General features: G+C 60.2%; 1 protein-coding gene across 1 annotated transcript in view; it reads right to left on the minus strand.

Annotated features, from left to right (window-relative positions):
• ADCY1 (adenylate cyclase 1) overlaps positions 1 to 21151 on the minus strand; it is a 62425-nt gene that overhangs the window by 18906 nt on the left and 22368 nt on the right. The window contains exons 3-7 of the mRNA XM_081800877.1: positions 19470 to 19588; positions 15278 to 15389; positions 5675 to 5802; positions 1400 to 1558; positions 615 to 756 (exon numbers count right to left, since the gene is read on the minus strand). Coding sequence (XP_081657003.1) covers positions 615 to 756; positions 1400 to 1558; positions 5675 to 5802; positions 15278 to 15389; positions 19470 to 19588 — 660 coding nt within the window. The remainder of the gene's footprint in view (positions 1 to 614; positions 757 to 1399; positions 1559 to 5674; positions 5803 to 15277; positions 15390 to 19469; positions 19589 to 21151) is intronic.

Raw genomic sequence — 21151 nt, forward strand, 5'->3', positions numbered from 1 at the left:
CCCTGCGCCCCTCACCTGCGCCCTGCGCCCCTCACATGTGCTTGAGCTCCTAACCTGTGTCCTGAGCCCCTCACCTGTACCCTCACCTTCCCCTGAGCCCAGCACCCCTCACCTGTTTCTTGAACCCTTCACCTCTGTCCTATACCCCTCATTTGTGCCCTGAACCCCTCACCTGCGCCCTGAGCTCCTCACCTGCACCCTGAACCCCTCACCTGCACCCTGAGCCCCCCACCTGTGCCCTGAGCCCCTCACCTGTGCCCTGAGCCCTTCCCATGCCCTGTACCCCTCATGTGTGCCCCGAGCCCTTCCCCAGGCCCTCCACCCCTCACCTGAACCCTGAAAAGACTAGGTCTCCCTTGATCATGTCCAGCTCAGTTTCCTTAAGCACAGTGACTTTGAGTGCCCCACACGATGGTCACAGGCCCCCTGTGTGCACAGCACCCCTTTGCTCAGTGCTCCCCCATCCCTGGCCTGTTTTGCAAGGGCGGGTAAAGGCCCAGGGAGGTGGTGGGGACAGAGGGTGCAGGACAGTCCAGCCCCTGAGAGGACCCGGGCTCCGACTGGCCTGGCCCAAGCCAGGTGAGCGGGAACCCCGTCCCAGTCCCGGAGCCCACCTTCCGCCGATGTGACGGCACGATGAAAAACGTCTCGATGTTGTGAGCTTTCAGAAAACTGTTCCTCTCGTGCCCATGCCCCGGCTCCACCTCGTAGTCGCCGTTCAAGCACGCCAGGGTCGTCTTCGTGATGTGGACCTTCCTGCAAGACAGCAGCACCATGGTGCCCAGGGCCCACCCACGGCAGGTCCAGGAGGGGCACTCGGGCGCCCTGTGTCACCGGGCAGCACCGCTCACCTGGGAAGAGGAGGGGGAGGGAGCCCAGCAGGGGAGCTGCTGGGGAGGGCTCGGAACCGGGGACGGGCCGAGCATCAGCAGGAGCAGAGGGGAGCATTCCAGGCTCTGGGGCAGCAGAGGGGTCTCGGGCGCAAGCACAGAGTGGGAGTGGATGCCACCGCGGGTCCCAGCCAAGGCGTGTCCTGGCCGGCCCGGACACGGTCAGCCCCACAAGCCCCTGCCCCGGACACAGAGGGGGTGGGGCTGCCCAGCGTCCGTTGCCTCTCAGTCCTACAGGACCGAAGGCCCAGCTATGCGTGTGACGGTCCCAGACGGCAGGGGAAGGGGATGCAGGCCTGGGGCTGGGGGACGTGCAGGTGGCTCCTGCCATGGCTCCCACCGTGGCTCCCCCAGGACCCCCAGGGCAGGTGGAGTTTGCTCAGGATCCGGTGTCGTCTGCTTTGCGGCCGCCCGGCCCATGCTCCCAGCACGTGAGTTTGGGGAAGCGGCGCAGGCCCCTCCCACACTGTCCTCTGGACCCCAGAGCACACTGCCTCGCCCTGACTCACCCGGGCAGGCCGGCGGCCTCCATGACGTTGGCGAGGGTCACGTCGTTGGACCACACGTCATACTGCCACTTGCGCAGGCCGAGGACCCCGCAGAGGACCCGGCCGGTGTGCAGCCCCACACGCATGTTCAGATCCACCTCCGTGGCCTCCGCCACCGACCTGCAACAGACACGTCATGGCATGGGGCTGGGCCCTTGCCCATACCCGTGAGCTTGCGCACGCAGGGGAGTCTGCACAGGCGGGAGCACGGGGCTCTCCGGACCTAGTCAGCCCGATCCCCGAGCATGGCTCCAGGTGGGCAGGGCTGCTCTGGGCCAGGCCCCCCAGCTCCCTGGCCACTGGGCATCTCACGCTGTGTCCACACCGCCCCTTGCCCCTCCCCACCTAGGGTAGCCGCCAGGGGGACATGAGCCTGGGACCTCCGATCCCCTCTGTGTCCCGCTGACCCAGTTGGGGGCTCGTGCCCGCTTCCCGGCCAGAGGCCAGCGTGACAACCTGCCAGGGGCATCCGGGGAACAGCCAGAGTTTGACCCCAAGCTCCAGACATGACCCTCGCGTAGACTTTACGGGATGACAAGCGTGTGGATGCCGAAATCAGGCGGCGGGTCCAGGTGGGCAGGCCGCCCGCGGCTGGGGAACGTGGGCCAGCGTGAGTCCCAACAGCACCCAGGGGACGCCGCCCGCTGCAGGGAGCTCCGTGCGAGCGATCATGTGGGGGCACCCCCAGGTTGCCACGCATGGTTTCCCCAACTCTAGGCCTCACTGCCACGCTCAGAAGTACACAACACACTGCGTCAGACCAAAGGGGACACACAGCAGCCGTGCTGAGGCCCTCCGACGCCGTCTCCTGTGCGTCCCGCTCTTCCCCAACGGGCAGAAGTTATATTACCACAGAAAATGCTAAAGCAGGGCATTGCGGAAGCGACAACGGGCTCTCCGTGGGCTCCAAGGGACAGGAGTGCAGCGAGGCTCCATGGGAGGGAGCGCTGAGCCACGTGACCCCGCCTGTCCACAGGTGGCCCCCACAGCAGGTGTGTCCAATGCGGCTCCCCCGCCCGCGGCAAAGCCCAACCACAAAGGGCCAGGAGGCTGAGCCATGGCCCAGGACACAAGGCCCCGTGGTTAGAAGGTCTGTCACGAGGGAGAAGGGAGACCAGGAAACATCGGACACACAGGGTCGCCAGGCTGCCACCCGGGGCCGGCCCACTAGACAACCCACCCTCCATCCCCTGCCAGCATAAGGTGCCCTGCGGCCCAGCCACATGCAGACCCCCCACCCCACCCAGGATAGCAGGCCACCCGTGAGCTCAATGATAAATCTCCCTCCTACTTCAGAACTTGGGGTGGATACGTGTGCACCCACCTTGGTCCTAATATGACGTGGCCCAGCTGAGATGCAGCCTCCGGAAAGCCCTCCCAGATCCTCACCCCCATCCCTGAGGACCCATCGCTGGTGCTGGTACAACAGGGTCTGTCAGAGACCGCTTCCGGCCATGCCCTGACCACCGGGCAGTCTGGCCCAAACAACCAGAGACTCGGGGGTGCCTGGGTCCCTTAAAACATCTGAGTTAGAAATCCTGAAAGAAAACAAGGGGCTTTAAGGACGAAATAAAGAGCTTGGGGTCTTCTGTCCAGAATGTATGCCCAGGACACACACACAGGGGCTGCTGAGGAGAGCGTCCAGAGGCTTTGGCTCTCAGAACCTCAGATGGGCAAAGGCGCCGCTCCGCGTGGGGAGCACACGTGAGCAGGGCGGCCCCTGATTTCTAGGGATGTCCCATCAGCCCAGCAAGGTGACCAGGCCAACCTCTGCCCTCTCCGGGTCTCCGTTTCCCGTGTGCAATCCAGGGCGGAGCTGAATGAGCGCCAACGGACTCTGACAGCCACCCAGCTACCCTGGCGTCTCCAGGCTCAAGGCGACAGCCCACGTCCCACTAACCCCTGTTCTGGAAGACACAGGGGCAGAAACACCGGAAGAGGGTCCGTGAGGACCCCGACTGCAGGACGGCCCGAGCAGTCCTCGTGGCCGTGGACCCCACTCCACGCGGCTGCTGGGTCCCGTCACCTGGCTGGAGCACCCCCACCCGGGAGGACAGCGTCCCGCTCGGCCCTGCCTGCCCTGCCCCGGCGTCCATGAGCAGACTGCCCAGCGGTCCCACGGGATCCCGCCTCCACACCGCCTCGCCCCCATGCAAAGCCGTCCTGGACCATCGGGAGCCCAGCACCACCTCTGCGTGCACCGAGGGCCCGGCCCCTAGGACCAGAGCGTTTCACGTCAGGTCCAAGGTCCCTGGTGCGCGTCCGGAAGTCCGCGTGTCACGGGTTTTCAGCAAAGGCGACTCAGGAGTCTGTGGATGTGTCTTCGACACCTACTAAGTTTTACACACACTGAACATCTTTTCTCTCAATTTGAACTTTTCTCAGTCATTTGCCAACCTCTAGTGAGAAGCACCGAAGCAAACAAAACAGGGTTAAAATTTTGGGTTTTTTGTTTTTTTTTTTGATATTTGCAAAAGGAAAGGAACACAGGGAGACGTGAACGAGAAGAGCTGCAAACGGTGTTTCTGCCCATTTTACAGCATCTCCACCTCCGCAGCCAGGAAGGGGCAAAGGTCACAGGGACCAAATCCTGCAGCCCGCACACCCTCACCTCTTACGGAAGGTTCTGCCTCAAACATCCGGATCCTGGTGGCAGTAGATACACGGTCACCTGGACACTCACGTCTCAGTAAGCCGCGCATCAGGGGCGGTCTCACCGAGACACGTTTGCTGAGAACAGAGACGGGAGGGGGGCCTGCGGAGCCGTGGGAGACGGCCCCCCGCCCCGGGCCATCCCTGCTCGGGCTGGCCGCGGCGGGGTCAGCGGACAACCACGGCGGCCTCACCAGCTCGAGGCTGGGTCCCAGAGGGCAGAGCACATGCCGTTTACTTCCCCTGATCCAATACCGAAAAACAAAACACCCAGACCTCGCCCCGCACGCTTGCTGGTCCGATGCGCGATTCGCTAAGGCCTGTGACAGACGAGGATCTCGCGCTACTGGAAACGCACAGAATCCCGACGCTTGGGAGCAGAGGAATCTCCTGCACCCTGTGCTGAGCGGCCCCTTCCCTGCGGAGTGGGGGAATGGATGCTCCAGCAGCTGGGGACCCGCTGGGAGATCCCCCAGCCCCGCGAGCTGCACCTGCCATGGGGTGGGAGCCCCGGGCCTTCGCTTCCACATCGGCACCCTTGTGTTGTCTTTAACACGGAGCCTGTAAACCTTCCCGCCTGTTATTCCCACAGGGACACACTTCCCACCAAGTGCAACACAAGATCCTTCCCCACCCACCGGACCGGCAACACGTCCTCGATCCCTCCAGCCTCAGGAGGGGTCAGAACCCAGGCGGCCGGGGCCTGCACGCGCCTGCCCGTGAGGAGACTCCTTCCCTCCGTCCAGCGGCAGCAAACGCCCGGCCCCTCACAAGCCCGTCCTGAGCGCACACGTCGGGGGACCGTCGTGTCTGCACAGTGAGCAGCCCTACTGGATGTGCGGCCGGCACGCACCACCCCCGACCCTGAGCACCCCAGAACCACACACGGGGTCCGCATGCACTGGCCCCAACCGTCCCCCTGCTCTGGATCCCCCTGTGCACTCAGAGGACCCCCTGCTGGAGTCCCCGGGCCTCTTCCGCCCCCGACCCCAGGGCTGGGTCTCTCTCGCTCTCTCGCTCTCTGTTCTCCCGTGTTCCTCATACAACTTTGGTGCCACTACTTCTCGGCTCCGAGTGTGGACATCTACACCCGTCCCTGCTAACCCCGTCTCGCCGGACTGCACCCACCCCTCCACGCTGCTGAGATGTGGGCACCAGCTCAACCTCCCAGCCCACACCTTCCCTGCCCCGACGGAGGGTCCCTGATTCTTCATCCCGCTCTCTGACGGGACGTGAGGAGGCTGGCTCAGAAGTGCGGCCGGCCCACGGTGTCCCCGGAAGGCACACCTGCTCCCTCTAAGCTCCTCCGGCAGGGAGCCCCTGGACACCTACGCCCGTGAAGACAAGCACGTGCGTTCCTTTCGGTGGAATTCGTCTGGATCTGAGCCTACCCCCTCCCCGGCTGACTCCCTGGAAGTCTTGTCTGGCTAAGCCAGCAAGCTGACTTCTTCCTGCGCCATTAACGCATCCCCGACCCGAGCCTCGCCATGCAGCCTGGCTCTCCGCAGCCTGGGGACACGTGGCCCCTGAGGCCTGCAGGGCCCATGGGGGGTGCGAGGCGGACCCGTCCCCGCGGACACTCACGTGATGGTGTCGATCATGTCCAGGCCCATCTCCACGCAGCAGTGGGCGTGGTCGGTCTTGGGCTGGGTGAGGCCAGACACGCAGTAATAGCAGTCCCCGAGGATCTTGATCCGGCGACAGTGATTCTCCTGGGGGACAAGAGGACAGATCGCACGTTAGTGATGCGCCCGGGACGCACCTTCGCCACCATGGAGCCGGTGGCCACGGAGCAGGCGGCACCACGGGCACCCGGCCCCACAACCCCGCCCAAGGGACGCCCTCCGAGGCCAGGGCAGCCTCAGGAGGGGGAAGAGCCCCCACGCAGTGATCAGGGTCACTGGGGGCCCCCACGTGCCCCCACGCCTGCACTCAGGCCTGTACCCACGCAGGGGTCCGCCCCGCCCGTCCCTCAGACCACCTGGCCAAACCCGCAGACCAGCCAAGGTTGGGAAGCTGCCCCAAGCCCAGAGCCAGCGCCTTTCCCGGGACGTTCTCTCTGCTGGGGGCCCGGCACAGCGCCCCTCCTGACCACCGTGCCTGACATCAGAGCCCCGCACACACCAGCTCCAGACGGGCAGGTGCACGCACCTGAGCATCCCTGAGGTTGAGGTCCGTGGGACACGTGGGCGGCTGTCACCAGAGAGTCACCTGCCAGGGCCCGAGCCCCAAGGGGACAGCCAGGGTCTGCACCCTGACCTGGCCGCCCACAGGGACACCCAGAACGTCCACTCTGGCATTTATATGACAGTAAGAGAGCATCCGCACCCACCTCGCCGTCCCGCTGGGGAAGGACTTCCTAGCGCCCGTCGTGCGCTAGCCCATCGGTCTCGGCTGTGATTATGGCCATGACTCAAGTTTTACTTCTCAGACGCTTCCGTAAAGCTCCCCTTTATGCCCCTAAAATAGCAGACAGCCTCACAAAACTCCTTCCCATGAGCAGGTCCTGCCCCTGGACGTTCAAGACGTTCTTCAAATCGCATTAACACACTCAAAGGTGATAGCAAATCCTCTGTACGTTAACGCAAGCAGCAAATTTCATGAAAATTTATGACATTTCCCAGAACAAACACACGCAGTGAGAAGCGTGGCTTGTTTCCACGTTGCGTGGGTCACGTGGGCCCGTGGGTGTCTGAGAGGGGCCGGCCTCGCCAGCACGTCCCGGGTGAGGAGCACCCCCCAGGCCCCAAGATGTCCTGCACTCCCAGAGCCCCACGGCCCCCACTCTGAGAGCACATCCCACAGCTCCTGTCCCATCCTGCTCTCCATCCGTCACAGAAGACCTCCCTCCTGCGGGTTTCCTCCAACGAGACACGTTAACCTGAGAATTCACAGTGAGAACTCTCAGCTCCCGCTTCCTGCACGCCCACACTGGCCCGGGGCCGCAACCCCACATCAGAGGACCGGGCGCCCACCCAGCCCCGGGACCCTTCAGCAGGCAGAGCCCTCGGGCTCCCCCCGCTGACTGCGAGCTGACCTCAGGGAGGTCCGGGTCTGGCCACTCAGCCTCCGAGTGACCGCGGGGCGGGCAGCCACTTAACCGTTAGAACGCCAGCCTCCCTGTCTATGGAAGGGGTTCTCCTGGTGTCCCAGGGGAAGGCCATGCTGGGGGTGACCTGTCCCCAACAGTCAGAGCAGGCCAGGGACAGAGAGCCCCTCTCCCAACCTCCCGTCCCCAGACCCAGGGATGACACCAGGGGCCACTGCCCAGCCTCACCCCTCTCCTGGCTGCCAGGACGTCCTCCCAGCAATCAGTCTGGGGTTCCAGACCCACCCCCCGAGGAGCCCACGGAGATGACAGCGCTATTTTTGCAGACGATTTCGGGAAGGGCACCCATACCCGGAGCTGGGTACCTCAAGGGAGATGTGTGCCCATCAGCACCGCCACAGGGCATCCCTGTGCCCCTGGCGTGTCCCGAGGTGCTCCCGGCGGCCTCTTGCCCTTCTTTGCGTGTCCTGTCTCTGGACAGGCGGGTGCGTGTGAGCTGCAGGAGTGTGACCATAGCTGCCCCGTGTGGCCGATCTCCAAGTGAGGGCAGGGGAGCAAAGCCACTTAGCAGGTAGCGTCCAGGGGCCACAGCCTCCTAATTACAGCCTGTCAGCAGCAGATGTGTCCTTGGTGACCGTCCCCCAGCACGAAGCCACGGCCCCTCCTCACCGGCCCCGCAAGGCCGGGCCAGGGACACAGCCCACGGCAGACTGGGGCAGTAAGCGGCTAACCCTTCATCTTGTCCTTCTAATCTCAAATGTCCTGGCTGTCGTTAGCTGGCTTGAGAGACCAAAAGAGGTGTTTTCACTGAGTTTGGTGCGTTTTGATTTAAAATCTTCCCGGTGGTTCCAGAACACCAGCGCTGGAGCTGAGCCCAAGCCTTTACGACGACTGGACAGCTCTCCCTGAGACCTCCGCCCACAGCGTCCAAACTGTCCCTCCCCCCAGGCTGGGGGACAGAGTGGCCGGTGGCCCAGAGGGGTGGCAGGAGGACCCAGGGGGGAAGGCCCCATGCTGAGTCTGCCAGGTGTGGTCTGCAGGCTCGCAGACAAGCTCTGACCCACCAGCCCTGCTGTGGGGCAGCCGTGGGGGCCTCGGAGGGCAGGGACCCATGACGTAAGCGATCGCGATCGCTGGGAGGGAGCACACACCACCATTCGCTTCGACTTCCATTCCACTTAATGCATCCGCACGCGGCTCTGTTCATCTGGCCCTTCTGTGCCGGCCCCTGGGTAAGATAGGGGTCCTGCTATCCCGGAGCCTCCACCCGCCAGGAGGGACCGCCCAGGAGCAGATGTCTGTCCTGCAGCGGGGCCGTCTCTGCAGCCCCAGACCGGCCTGACAAGGCACCTCCCGGCAGCGCATCAGCTCCCGATGCCCAGGATGGAGAGTGCCCGAGGGACAGCCCCGTAGGCCTGACCGTGCGGGCAAGGCCGCCCTCCCTCCACGCACCTGGTCTCAGGTCTAACACTAAGGAACCGAGCCATGCAAATAGTTTACTCACTTAAAAAAAATTAAACTGAGTGGCGCCTGGGTGGTTCAGTCGGTTGAGTGTCTGACTCCTGATTTTGGTGAGGGCCGTGAGTTCAAGCCCCGCATCGGGCTCTGTGCTCCATGGGGGTCTGCTTGAGATTCTCTCTCCCCCTCTCCCACTCTCTCAAATACATAAATAAATCTTTTTTAAAAAATTAAGTTGAAAACAGCAATGCCCAAAAACCAAAACCAGAACGAGATAAGCCTAAGGGTGACCACGTCGGGAGCGTGACCGCCAGTTATTCCAGGTGACGTGACCGTGTGTGCAGTGGGATGTCAGCCAAGGACCAAAGAAAGAAATGCTAGAAGAATCCCAAACCGCGTGCAGCAGTCTTGTGGGCGTTGATGCTGACAACGTTCTTCTGAACTGAGGGTATCTGAACACACGAAACCGGTAAACGGTGTTATTGTCAGCAGGTTTCCAGCCTCGGGGGAGGGGAGACACGGGAATGAAAATCGAAGGAGTGAAGTTATTCGGGGAGTTGGAAATACCCACACAAACTCAGAATTTGTTGTTATTCTTCTAAAAAATACACGCATCCCTGCATCCTCAGATGCCAGAGTATGAGCAGGCGGAGTGGGGAGCACCGGGCGAGTGACTCTGGGGAGAAGGCCAACCCCCGTGGTCCGGGCAGTGACGGCCACACTCCAGGGACAGCACGGAACCTCCTCCCAGAAAGGACACGCCAACGAGGTGCGAGCTGTCTGCTTGCAACTACACCTTCAATGGCACGAAAGGGACAAACCTTCCCACGGTCCTGGGTGGTCCCTGGGCCACGGCAACCCCTCGTGGCCCATGGGCACGCAGCCTGCCCTCCAGCAGCAAAGGCACGCTCCACCCGGGGAAACAGTGCCTGGAGCCCGAAGATCCCGATTCCCGCCTCCCAGGGACCGCGCTCCTGAACCGGGCGGCCGCCGGCGGGCAGGGTGGGGCGAGTTTCTACCGCACAGAAACGACAGGTTCCTCTGAATTCCAAACACCTTCTGGTTTTTCAGGAAACAATGTTTATTTCCTGCTAATTGAGGAGTAATTAAAGAAATCCAGGCTCATCCTAGATGAATGCAGGAAGCTCCGAAAATTAAAACTGGGGATGCACGAGGCAGCGAGAACCACAGTCCTTCTGGGACCCTCCCCCCAGCCGTCCCCCGACAGCACGCACCCTGTGTGCGCACGCATTCTGGAAGCGGGGGTTCCTTCCACCCCACGGGCCACCCCACGCACACTCCGACCGCTGGGGTCAGCCTCTCCAGCTGAGCGTGGACGACACACGTGCTGCTTCCTCCTCCCAGCTGGTCGCAGCCCTGACCACACTTGGCCCAGCTGCGGCCTCCCTCCTGCGCTGGACGTCCCGGGCAGAGCCCTGCGCTCCCCCATCGGTCCGCTGCGTGCAGTCCTGACGGCGTGTGCACAGCATGTCCACGGAAAGAGCACCACTCGGCAGCAACAAGCCGTCGGCGGACGAGCGCGCCCGGGCACACGGCACCGACAGCTTGGAGCGGCTCCCAGGACGAGGGCGTCGGGGCAGGGAGGGACGGCAGGCCATTGGGTATCCTCACGTTTCACAGGCCAGGAAACCAAGGCATGAGACTCGAGGGTGCCCCGAGTCCTCGTGGCTGCCCGCCCGGCGAGTCCCGGCCCCTGGATCAAGCCCAAGGAAAGCCCGAGGAGGAGGAAGGCTGGGGCACGGGAAGGACAGACATGAGCACACGCCCCAGCGAGCTCCAGCTCTCGGACTGGTTTCCACGGGAACACCCAGCCTAACACAGATAACTAACACCTTCACCGACACAAGTCATGATAGTCATCTTCCAGCAACTCAAGGTTGAGCAAAACAGCCAGACCGTGCTCAAGCCTCACATTCGCCGTGGTGGCCAGAGTCTCACCCTCGGCACCGTCCTGTCTTCCCTCACAGTCCCAACCAACCCCTGCATTCTGTCCCAGTGCTCCTGCATGTCGGGTCGGGTGGGTCAGCAAGGCCCCCGCTGTGTGTGAGTCGGGGACAGTGCAGACTGGCCCAGCCCGGGGTGGGGTCCCCAAGGAGAGCCCACGAGCAGACACAGCGCACCCGACAGGAAAGACCTCCTGGGCTTGTCCACCCTCGCCAACTGCCCACTGGCTTGGGCGCGAATCAGCCGCCTTGCCCGGGTGTGCAGCCTATGGTGTCCTAAATCTGAATGTATCCCCTGTCGTGGGCCAGACAAAGGCCACCTCGGGCCTGAGAACCTACAACAGTACAACAAGCTCGCGCCAGAAACAGTCCCTGGAAGGGTTCCTGGGGTCACGACCCCAACTAAGGACCTGTCACCCCGAGGAGCAGGCGGGGAGCCAGGCTGGCCTCCACAGCCGGCACAGTTGGGCTCCAGCCTCGCCACGGCCTCCTGGAAGCGCCTGGAGGGACGTCTGCTTCATCTGGCCGGTTCGCTCCCTTGGTAAGAACACTGGCGTCCAGAGAAGGGCCCTGTCACCAGAGCAAATGGAAGCCTAAAACGGCTCCTAAAATGGAGAAAAGGTCAAAAATACTGCGCACATCTTCGGCCAGCCGAGGATAAGGGGTAAATAAACGGCCAGTGACTGTGGAGACCAAGGCAGACACACACACGCTCTGGGTCTGACTGCCCGGCAGGACCATGGTGAGGACGGATGTGTCTGGCTCACGTGCATGTGATTTCCAAGCACACTCGCGGGCCTCACCGCATCCTGCGCACCAGACGCTGGGACACGTGCCGTGCCTCGTCGAAGCAGGGCTCGAGCAGATTGGAGGGAAAACACAGTTTAAAAATACTCAACCCCATGGACACACTAAGAGCAGAGCTTCCTAATTCTCAACTGTCCGGCAGCAACTTTGACAGGGCGGGGAATCCACGCTGAACTTCCAGAGATGGAAACATAACCTCAGAGACCCACACTGTGCCAGATGGGTGGATGGACAGACAGCAGGTCACACCTCGCAGGAGACAAGGCCAGTCACCTGGGCAGCTCAGCAGCAGAAACCATCCAGAATGAAAGAAAAGGAAAAGGAGCCCAAAATAGAAAAGGATCCTCCTTTTCTATTGAGTTGCGGGACGTCAAGACCTGGACACAGGTGAACCGGGGTCCCCAAAGGAAGGGGGAGATGCATAAGGAGTATTTGAGGGCTTTCTCCCCAAGATGACGAAACCATAAACCTACCGATGTGGGAAGCCCAAACACTGTGAAGAAAACCAAATGGAGGCACATCAAAATCAAATTGCTTAAAACCAGCGGTGAAGAGAAAATCTTGAAAGCAGTCAGAGAAAAAAGACATTTACATGTTCTGGACGGAGGACCAGAGTGTCGTCCTTGGATACAGTACAGCAGAGCAAACACCTGTTAACTCACAATTCTATACCCAGTAAAAAGAAATTCAAAAATTAAGGGCAAAACAAAGACCTTTCCCAGAAACAGAGACAGAGAGGATTCATCACCAGCTGGCCCGTCCTTCTTTCGGCAGAGAAACCCGGTGGAGACGCGCTGGCGAATCCCACACGCCCCGAGAGCAACAGACCCTCCAAAGGGAACAGCGTGTTTGTGCAAACAAAAATGGTAACAATGCAGAACGGGGTTTATGACAAAAAGTAAAAGATGCACGATTTCACAAAGGCCGAGGAGGGCGGCGCGTTCTGCAAGCTTCTCAGACGGAGTCAAGGAATGTGCCGTAGACCCCAGAGCAGACACACACCCACAGCGCCAAGAGCACTCACCCTTCAGCCCACACAGGCACCAGGGCCGGGTCACAGAACACACTCCGTGAACCCACAAACCGGCAGAAAAAGTAAAACAACAAGGAACGGATGGGACGAACCCCAGGGAGCCGACAGCACAGCCCTCGAATGTGGACTGTCGGGATTTGAGGTAGAAATGGCAAACCCAGCCCTTTACATAAAAAGACACAAACCGGTGGGGGGTGGAGGGGAAGGCATGGAAAAAGACATGTTTCCTGACAATAACCAAAGGAAAGCTGAAATGGACACACTAATACAGCACACAGGACAAAACTAGATTTCCAGTTAAAGAGGGTCATTTCTTTTTAAGATTTTATTTATTTATTTGAGACAGCGAGCACACGAGCAGGGGGAGTGGGAGAGGGAGAAGCAGGCTTCCCGCAGAACAGGGAGCCAGATGCAGAGCTCCATCCCAGGACCCTGGGATCATGACCTGAGCCGAAGGCAGACGCGTCACCGACTGAGCCACCCAGGAGCCCCAAGAGGGTCATTTCTTAATGAAAAAAGAATTAATTAGGAGTCCCTGGGTGGCGCAGTTGGTTGAGGGCCCGACTTTAGATTTCGGCTCAGGTCATGATCTCAGGGTCGTGAGATCGAGCTCCAAGTTGGGCTCCAAGCTCAGTGGAGAGTCTGCTTGGGATTCTCTCTCTCTCTCTCCTGCCCCTCCCCCACTCAAGCTCTCTCTAAAAAAAAAAAAAACACACAAAGAGCTAATTCATCAGGAGGACCTAAGAACCCTAAATGTTTAGGAATCGAATAGCAGAGCCTGAGAACACAGGCAGCAAAACTGGCAGACAGAGCTATAAATTACATCGCAGAGCTCAACAGCCCTCGCCCAGTAACTAAGAAAACAAGTAGCCAGGATGTGCGTAAAGACGCAGAGTGAGAACATGAGCAGCACCGCCTGAAGAAGAACAAGGTGAGTCTACAGACTCCCATTGTCCTGGGGGCAGGAGGCAGGTGCCATTGTAAGAGACCGGGAGTGGGGGTGGGGACGGTCTCTGGGGGCCAGCGGTGGGGGGGGCAGCCAGGCTGGTGGCACTGCTAACCACTGAGTCACTGAGCGAATGTGTCCCCACCGGGACCAGGATGCTGATGTCTGGACGCTGGAAAGACCGATTCCGACAGTGGGGGGAAGGCACACCCTTCCATCAGCAGCGTGTGCTCAGACAGCCCCAGTGGCCGGCAGAACCCTCATCCAGAAGCTTCCTCGGGAGGCGCAGGAGGAAGGTGCAGGCCCAGGAAAGCTCGCAGCAGCACCAAGAGAGCCCCGGGCCACCAGGCACCCTGGGCCCGGACAAAACACACGTTCTGACCGCACACAGGAGGTGCTAAGCTCCCACCAGGCCAGCGAGTCACACAAGCCACAGGGGACACGCTCACACTCCTCACTCCTCCTTTATACTTCCCCAAAACCACAGGTGTCAGGCAGGGAGGAGGCCCCGGAGAGCCTTCGTGTGGGCGGAGACAGCGGCTCCCCAGGGCACGAGCCCAGAGACCCCCCACCCCGAGCACAGGCTGCCAGGGCACCCAGCGGACGTGACGGCCAGAAGCAGCACCCGCCCCCGGTTGACAGCCGCTTCCTACTTTCATCCTGGGGAGAGAAACAGCAGCCTCCCCCACATGGGGTCCCGCAGAGCGCAGGCCCAGGACATCAACGGGGTGCCACAGGAGAAAGGGTTCTAGCACCGACTGATTTGGAGCAAGCGGGACCTTACACCTGGACGTCTCAGGATCCCTGCCACCCCTCAGGGAAACTGCAGGGTGGAGGGCGGGGAAGGGGGGCGGCGCCCGGGTCCCGCATGCCGCCCACCCCCGAGGCCGAGTGTTCTCCCACCTGCACCCGGTCAAAAACTGCAGCCAGTGTGACCACCACCCACTCCGCCTGCAGGTCACGGGCAGATGCTGGGGCCTGGCATTCTGTGTCCCGCCCAGAGGCCAGCCCGAGCCTGCAGCCCGCGTGGCACCCTCACCCCGCCCTGCACACACAGGGACATCCTCACGACTCCGCTGTGTGAGCCACACCGGCAGGGGACCTCTCCTCCCCCTCCCCCACCAAGGGGATGTCTGTCGGCTCTTTCTACCAAGCCCTTTAACTGTGACCTTCCCTGAGAAAAGTTCTGACTCTGAGCAGAGTTTACCCCTCCCCCACAGCCACCTGCTCAGGGTCCCTCTCCGTCCACCTGGAGGGAGGCTGGCCGGGCAGGTGGGCGTGGCTCTACGTCCCTGTGTCCCCGCCCAAGTCCTTGCAGGGCAGGAAGGCAGGTGTCAAGGTCCAAGGACACCAGGCGGTCAGTTGCCTCCGAAAGCCCAGGCTGTTAGCCCGGCCTGGGCTTGACCTCCGCAGGGCTGAATGTGACCTGCCCCGGGAAGGTCTTAAAACGCCAGCGCTCTCCTGCCACAGGCAAGGGGCTTTGTCATCCTCAAACGTCACCAACTGGCCCCAGCCGTGACCCTCAAGGCAGAGCTGCCCGCGCAGGGCCTCACGACCCAGCCAGCTGGAGGCGCTCGGGCTGCGCTAGGGAGAGCGCTTTCCTTCGCGCCAAGGAACTGCGGGTGATTGACAGCTGGGCGGGGCGAAAGCGCCGGGCGGTCCGCAAGGCGGGAGCTGTGGGTGATTGACAGCTGGGCGGGGCGAAAGCGCCGGGCGGTCCGCAAGGCGGGAGCTGTGGGTGATTGACAGCTGGGCGGGGCGAAAGCGCCGGGCGGTCCGCAAGGCGGGAGCTGTGGGTGATTGACAGATGGGCGGGGCGAAAACGCCGGGCCGTCCGCCAGGTCACACCCGCACCACGGGAGCCCACCGGGCACGCTGTTGCCCCAGAGGCAGCTCCAGTGCCCCGTGCACAACGGGGGGCTGCGCTTACCGTGGCCAGTTCATCAAACTTGCCGAAGAGCTCGTTGAGGAGCTTCACCAGCTCCTGCGCGGTGCACTGCGACGCCAAGCCCGTGAAGCCCACGATGTCCGCGAAGAGGATGCTGCAAGAAAAAGGCACCAGGCTGCCTCCTCCGCGGGCACGCGGGGCCCAGCCTCCCAGGCGGACCGCAGCCCCCAGAGCCGTGCCGAGGGCTGCCTTTACGAACACCCCAAAATAAACCTGTTTATTCCTCGGGGTGGGCTGGAAGGGAAGTGGGGGACGCCCTCACGGCCACGGGGGGAGTGAACGCTGGGGCCAGGCGGAGCTCCGGCTGACCCCCCAGGACACGGGCGGGGCACAGCTCCACGGCCACCAGACCTGCCCCCAGCCCAGGACGGCCTGTGACCAGTGGCCAGTGAGCACAAGGGATGTGCCTGTAGGAAGTGAGTTGGCCTCCTCGCCCCTTTCCCCTCCTGCCGGCTAACAAGGCGACAGAGCCCGGGTGTTGCTGGAGCCCCGCTGTGGATCCCCGAGCCTCACGGAGGGGCCAACTGGGTCTGCATCGGGACAGGGCCTCACCTGGTGGGATGGAAGCCTGATGTGTGGGCATCTGTTTGCTACAGAGCTGGGCAAGTCTAAACAAGGGTGCCCACCCCCCAGCACAGCCTCCTTCCTGGACACTCTACAGCCATGAAGCCTCACACAGCACAGCGGTGCCGTCACTGTGATTTCTGCTGCATACAGAATTCCTGACTGTTTAGTTCAGCCCTGGAACGTGCCACCCCCAGCCCCCACCTCCACCACTCCCTATGAAAAATCACACGTTGGTCTTGTTGGCAGTCACCTGCATGTGACACATCACTTCTCTCCCACTTCTCTCCTAGTATCTGGCTTTTAAAGTTTGATTACGATGTGTCTGGGGGTGGCTCTCCTTGTGTGTGTCCTAACTGAGCTTCTTCAATGTGTAAGTGAGCGTTTTTCATCAAATTTGAGACATTTTGAGCCATATTTCTTTTCAAATATTCTTTCTGCCCCTTTCCTCTCCTCTGGGACTCATTATGGGTGTATTGCTGGGCTGGCCGGTGTCCCTGGAGTCTCTGAGCCTCTGTTCTCTCTCTGTCACCCTTTTCTCATTCTGTTCATCAGGTTCCATGACCTCAACTGTCTGTCTTCAAGTTCACCAATTCTTTCTTCAACCTGCTCAAATCTGCTCAAGGTGGAGCTCCCCTAGTGACCTTTTCATTTTAATGTATATTTCAAAGTTGGAATTTCTGGAAGTCTTTCTCATGTTCCCCTTTATTTAGACACGGTTTGTTCTTTGAACATATTTAAAATGGGTGCTTTAGGGGTGCCTGGGTGGCTTAGTAGGTTTAGAGTCTGCCTTCGGTTTGGGTCATGATCTTGGGGTCCTGGGATAGAGCCCCATGTCAGGCTCCCTGCTCAGTGGGGAGTCTGCTTCTCCCTCTCCTTCTGCCTACCCCAATCTCTCTCTCAAATAAATAAATAAAATCTTTAAAAAATATATGTGATTTAGTTTTGTGTAGAAGTCCAATGTGTGGGCTTCCTCTGGGACAGCTTCTATTGACTGCTTTTTTCATTCCTGTGTGAGTCAAACATTTGTGTTTTCTTGCATGTTGCACATATTTTTATGGAAAACTAGATAATACAATGTGGCAACTCTGAAAATCAGAACCCCCCCCACCTCAGGATTGGGGTTGTTCTTATTGCTATTTATGTTGTTATTTGTTCAGTGACTTTTCTGACAAATCCTGTAAAGTGTGTTTTCTTTCTCATGTGGGGCCATTAAAATCTCTGGTTGGTTAGCCTAGTGGTCAGCTAATGACTGGACAGAAATTTCCTCACATGCCTGCAGCCAGTAAGTCTTTCAGTCTTTGATGATGGGCACTCAGCCAGGCAGATTCCAACTCTTAGTCTGCTCTTCCTGCTTGCACACAGCCTCAAGGTCAGCCTCAAGACCTCAAGGACAGCCCGGGGTCCTCGTGGTCTTTCCTGAGCACGCACACAGCCTTACCCTTGTGCACGGTCTTCTGATTCCCAGAAACATCCCCAGAGCCTTTCAAAGCACCTGACAGACATCTCATTCCCCAGTTTTAAGTTTTTAGTGCTCTGCTGCTTGCCTCAGCTGCTTTCACTGTCTCTGACAGCTATGATGTTAAACAATTGTCACTGATTGTTTTTAACAAATGTCCCAGGGCAAAAGCTGTTCACACTGAGTGTCGAGTCAGGTCAAATAAAGACAAGCCTTGAGCAAGGTTTTCCAGGGAATTCCCAGACAGTCAAATAATGACACAGTTCTCTGAGGATTTTTCAAAGCCCCAACCTCATTCTGTCCCCTCAGGTGGCTGTCAGTGGACAGGTTTTCCCTGTGATTGCAGCTGCTGGTTTTCAAAGCTATCATGGAGCTAAAAACGGTGGAACTGGTTAAGTCAGAACTCTACAAAGCTTGCTGTTTTTACCAAGATCTAGGCGTTTTTCTTAAGTAAACATTCCTGGATTCCTGCAAGGCTTGGGCTCGTTTCCAGTGTCCTGACAATGTTGACTCTGACAGTTTTTGTCAGTATTGTCATTGCTTCTATGGAGGAGAGGATTTTCAGATGTCCTTACCCCACTGTTCCTGGTGGCATCAGCCTATCAGCTGCGAATGGTGTACCGACTCGGGACTTTAATCCTGGAGTGATGGGGACCAGTGAGGGACTCTAACAAGGACGGTGAGGAGAACAGTGAGATGTTCACATCTGGGCTGGAGGAAGCCATCTCTCACCCTGGCTTCCCCTCGTACCTCAGAGCTGTCAGACCTGCACCTGCTGGGAATGAGGCACCTACCAGGGGATGTGGGTGGAGATTTTTCAGCCTCACAGGGAAACGGTGACTTTCCACATATGTGTCTGTTGTCCCAGGGCATCGTGCACCAGGCTCACCCCCAGCTGCCGCCCCAGGAGGTCCCTGACATCTGATGCCTTCCCTACTGTGGGTGCAGACGCTCTACACCCCTCCCCCCAGGCACTCCCTGGATTGTTCTGGTGGTCTGGTCTCAGCAGGGTGCTGGGTCATTGCGCCACATCCTTACACACGAAGGAGAGTGAGTGGGTGAATGGGAAGTCTAGGTGGATGTCAGAAGCAGCCAGTCCCAGGCCCGGCCCCAGCCCCACCACTCACGGGCTTCACTTTCAACCTCAGTTTCCTCATCTACAAGCAACAGTGCCTGCGCTGCCAGGACTGGGATGCTGGCCCCACTCCCTGGGGCCTTAACCTCACTGGGCTCAACGTCCTCCACAGGAGCACAACACCGGTCCTTCCCGAGAAGCACAGCAGCGGGGTGAGCATGCTCAGCAGACAGCGGCTGGCCACTGCCTGAGCCACGGGTGGCTCGGACCCTGATGGGGAGGGGCCGGCAGCCGCAGGCCTTACTTAGCTCATTCCCGACGGACAAGCACCAGCTTGTGGGGACTCAGTCCACAGCACTCAACACAAACAGAAGGAGGTTTTGATCCTGTGGTGTCTGCGGGGGCCCAGGGTCGTCCACCACCGCCTGCCTGACACTTATGGAAAGTGCAACACTCAGCTAGCGTAAGCACTCTTAAAGAGAAGGCACGATTGAGTGGAACCAAGTTATTTTTAGCTGCATCTTCAAAAACAAGCACACAAACCTCCGAGTGTGTCGGGCGAGCTGGTTCACCCGAGGACTGTTTCCTCACCTGCAAAACGGGAACACTCCCTACCTCCTGGGGCTGCCATGAGAGGAACCGAGTGAGGAAGAGGACGCCTACCCCAGGCCCTGGCACCAAGCAGAAGAATGCTCAGCTGTTACCCTGATGAGGGCCAAGTCCCAGCCCATATTCCGCCACCCAAGCCAGTTCAGGGGCAGAGTGCCAACCCTCTGTCTAGCCCACGCAGGAAACGGGAAGTGAGGAATAGTGGGACAGAGCAGCTGTGACACCCATCACCCAAGAATTCTCCAGCCACACCTTCCATGGGACCTGCTTCCCAGCCGGCAGGTGCTCACCTGTGCCTCCCGACCCACACCTGGCCCCTCCTCCCCTCAAACGGGGGCCCTCCACCCCCGTCTGCCTGTGGCCTCCCCCCTCCTCCATCACCCCCACCCCCACCATCGCCTGCCATTTCCATCACCCTCACTTGAGCTCCCCAAGGCCCACCTCCGCCAGGCCAGCGTCAGCCCTACCTCACATTGTCATGCCGCTGGATGTAAATCTTGTGGAAAATCCTCTCGGGGGGCTTCAGGAAGTCTTCCTTCATCTCCATGGCAACATTCCGGGGCAGAAGGCTCATAAGCAGCCGCTCCTGGACAGGAGAGACAGGTCCGTGTGATGCAGCGGGGCCTTCCCCGCCAGTCCTCAATCACTCCCCTGAGGGTGGTGCTGACGAGCTGCCCTGCGTGAGGGGCTGCAGACCCTCCTCATGTGCACCAGCATGCGGTCTGGTCCTGCAGATTCTGCCTGGCCTCCAAGCCCCAGCGGGTTGTGCCCAGGCCTGGCCTGTCATTACACAGGTGACTTGCTCCCCGAGCACTGGGAAGGGGCCGGCATCACCTCCGGAACACCCAGGCCACCATGGCAACCCTCCCCCGTTGCCCCCCCCACCCGTGTGCCCCAGCTGCACTAAGCAGAGGTCACCGGCAGGAAACACAGGATGGCCCGGCCTCACTCCCCACCCCACTGCCCAACACGGGCCTGAGAGGGACCTCAAGATGGGCTGTAGAAACCCATCCCCCAGGACCAACAGGGGTCCCCTGATCTCACAGAGACAAACAGACAACACTGCATTTCCCCCCTGGTCTTGTTTTCTGATTTCTTCCTTCTCTATGGGGGTCAGATGTTTTCTTCCCCCCCTCCCCCAGAGAATGGAATCAACATCTAGGTTTTTCCAGAGGAGCCTTGCTGCCCTGGAGACTCCATCGCTTTTTTGAGGACGCGGTTTCCTCATCCAGACCCTGCCTCTCTTCCTCCCCAGGGTCCTAGCCTGACCTCAACCCCACTGGCCCTTGACCAGCCGGCCTCACCTGCATCAGAGGCCCATCCCTTGGTCCCTCTCACTCCCCTTCCCACCCTGCTTTGGAAAGCAAAGGAGAGCGAGGCCTGGATCCACCCTGAGGTCCACACACACAGCTTCCAATGGGACAGGCTCCGATGCAGAAGAGGGACATCCCAATAGTGCAATGGCCTATGGCCACTCTTGACATCGGGTCAGCTGGGGGGAGAGGCCTCCGGGTCCCGGGAGAGCACACGACTCCTGACGTGGAAGTGTCCAGGCTGAGCACGTGAGGACAGCCCCAGGGGCTAAAAAGCCACTGCACAGGGTGTGGGAGCTGCAGGATGACTGGGGTCTGGCCGATGGAAGCTGACCCCCTCCTTGGCCGGGGGGCCTCTGGGACAAGACTGAGACACAGTCTGCAGTGGCTGGTGGTGCCGGAGGGGGAGAGAGCCGGGGCAGGGCTCGCTCGGGCCGCCACATGGACAGGCCAAGAGCAGCATCAGCAACGCGAACACACCCAGAAGCTTCTGGAAATGCCGTGAGGCACAAGGTGGGGACACAGATGCAGCTGGACACTACAGAAGGCCACCCACAAAGGGCCCGAAAAACACACAGCTTCACGCTCTCTCCAGGGGAAGACCCAATGTCATGGGGCCCTACACCCCAGGCCACCGAGCCCCGTTTAGGGGCTCAGGGGGTGACACCTACCCCCAAGTGCCCTGCACAGAGGGTCCCTGGGGAAAAGGATGGCTGCTTGGCCTTGCATCTCAGCTCTGCCTTTTTGGGTCAGTTCAGCCCTATTTGAATTCCATCACATCAGACAGGGAGACAGGCACACAGCTTCCTCAGCAGGTGCTCAGAGAAGGGGTCACT

This window comes from Leptonychotes weddellii, chromosome 12, assembly GCF_054177405.1.
Source record: "Leptonychotes weddellii isolate Sample4059 chromosome 12, ASM5417740v2, whole genome shotgun sequence".
Classification (NCBI taxonomy): domain Eukaryota; kingdom Metazoa; phylum Chordata; class Mammalia; order Carnivora; family Phocidae; genus Leptonychotes; species Leptonychotes weddellii.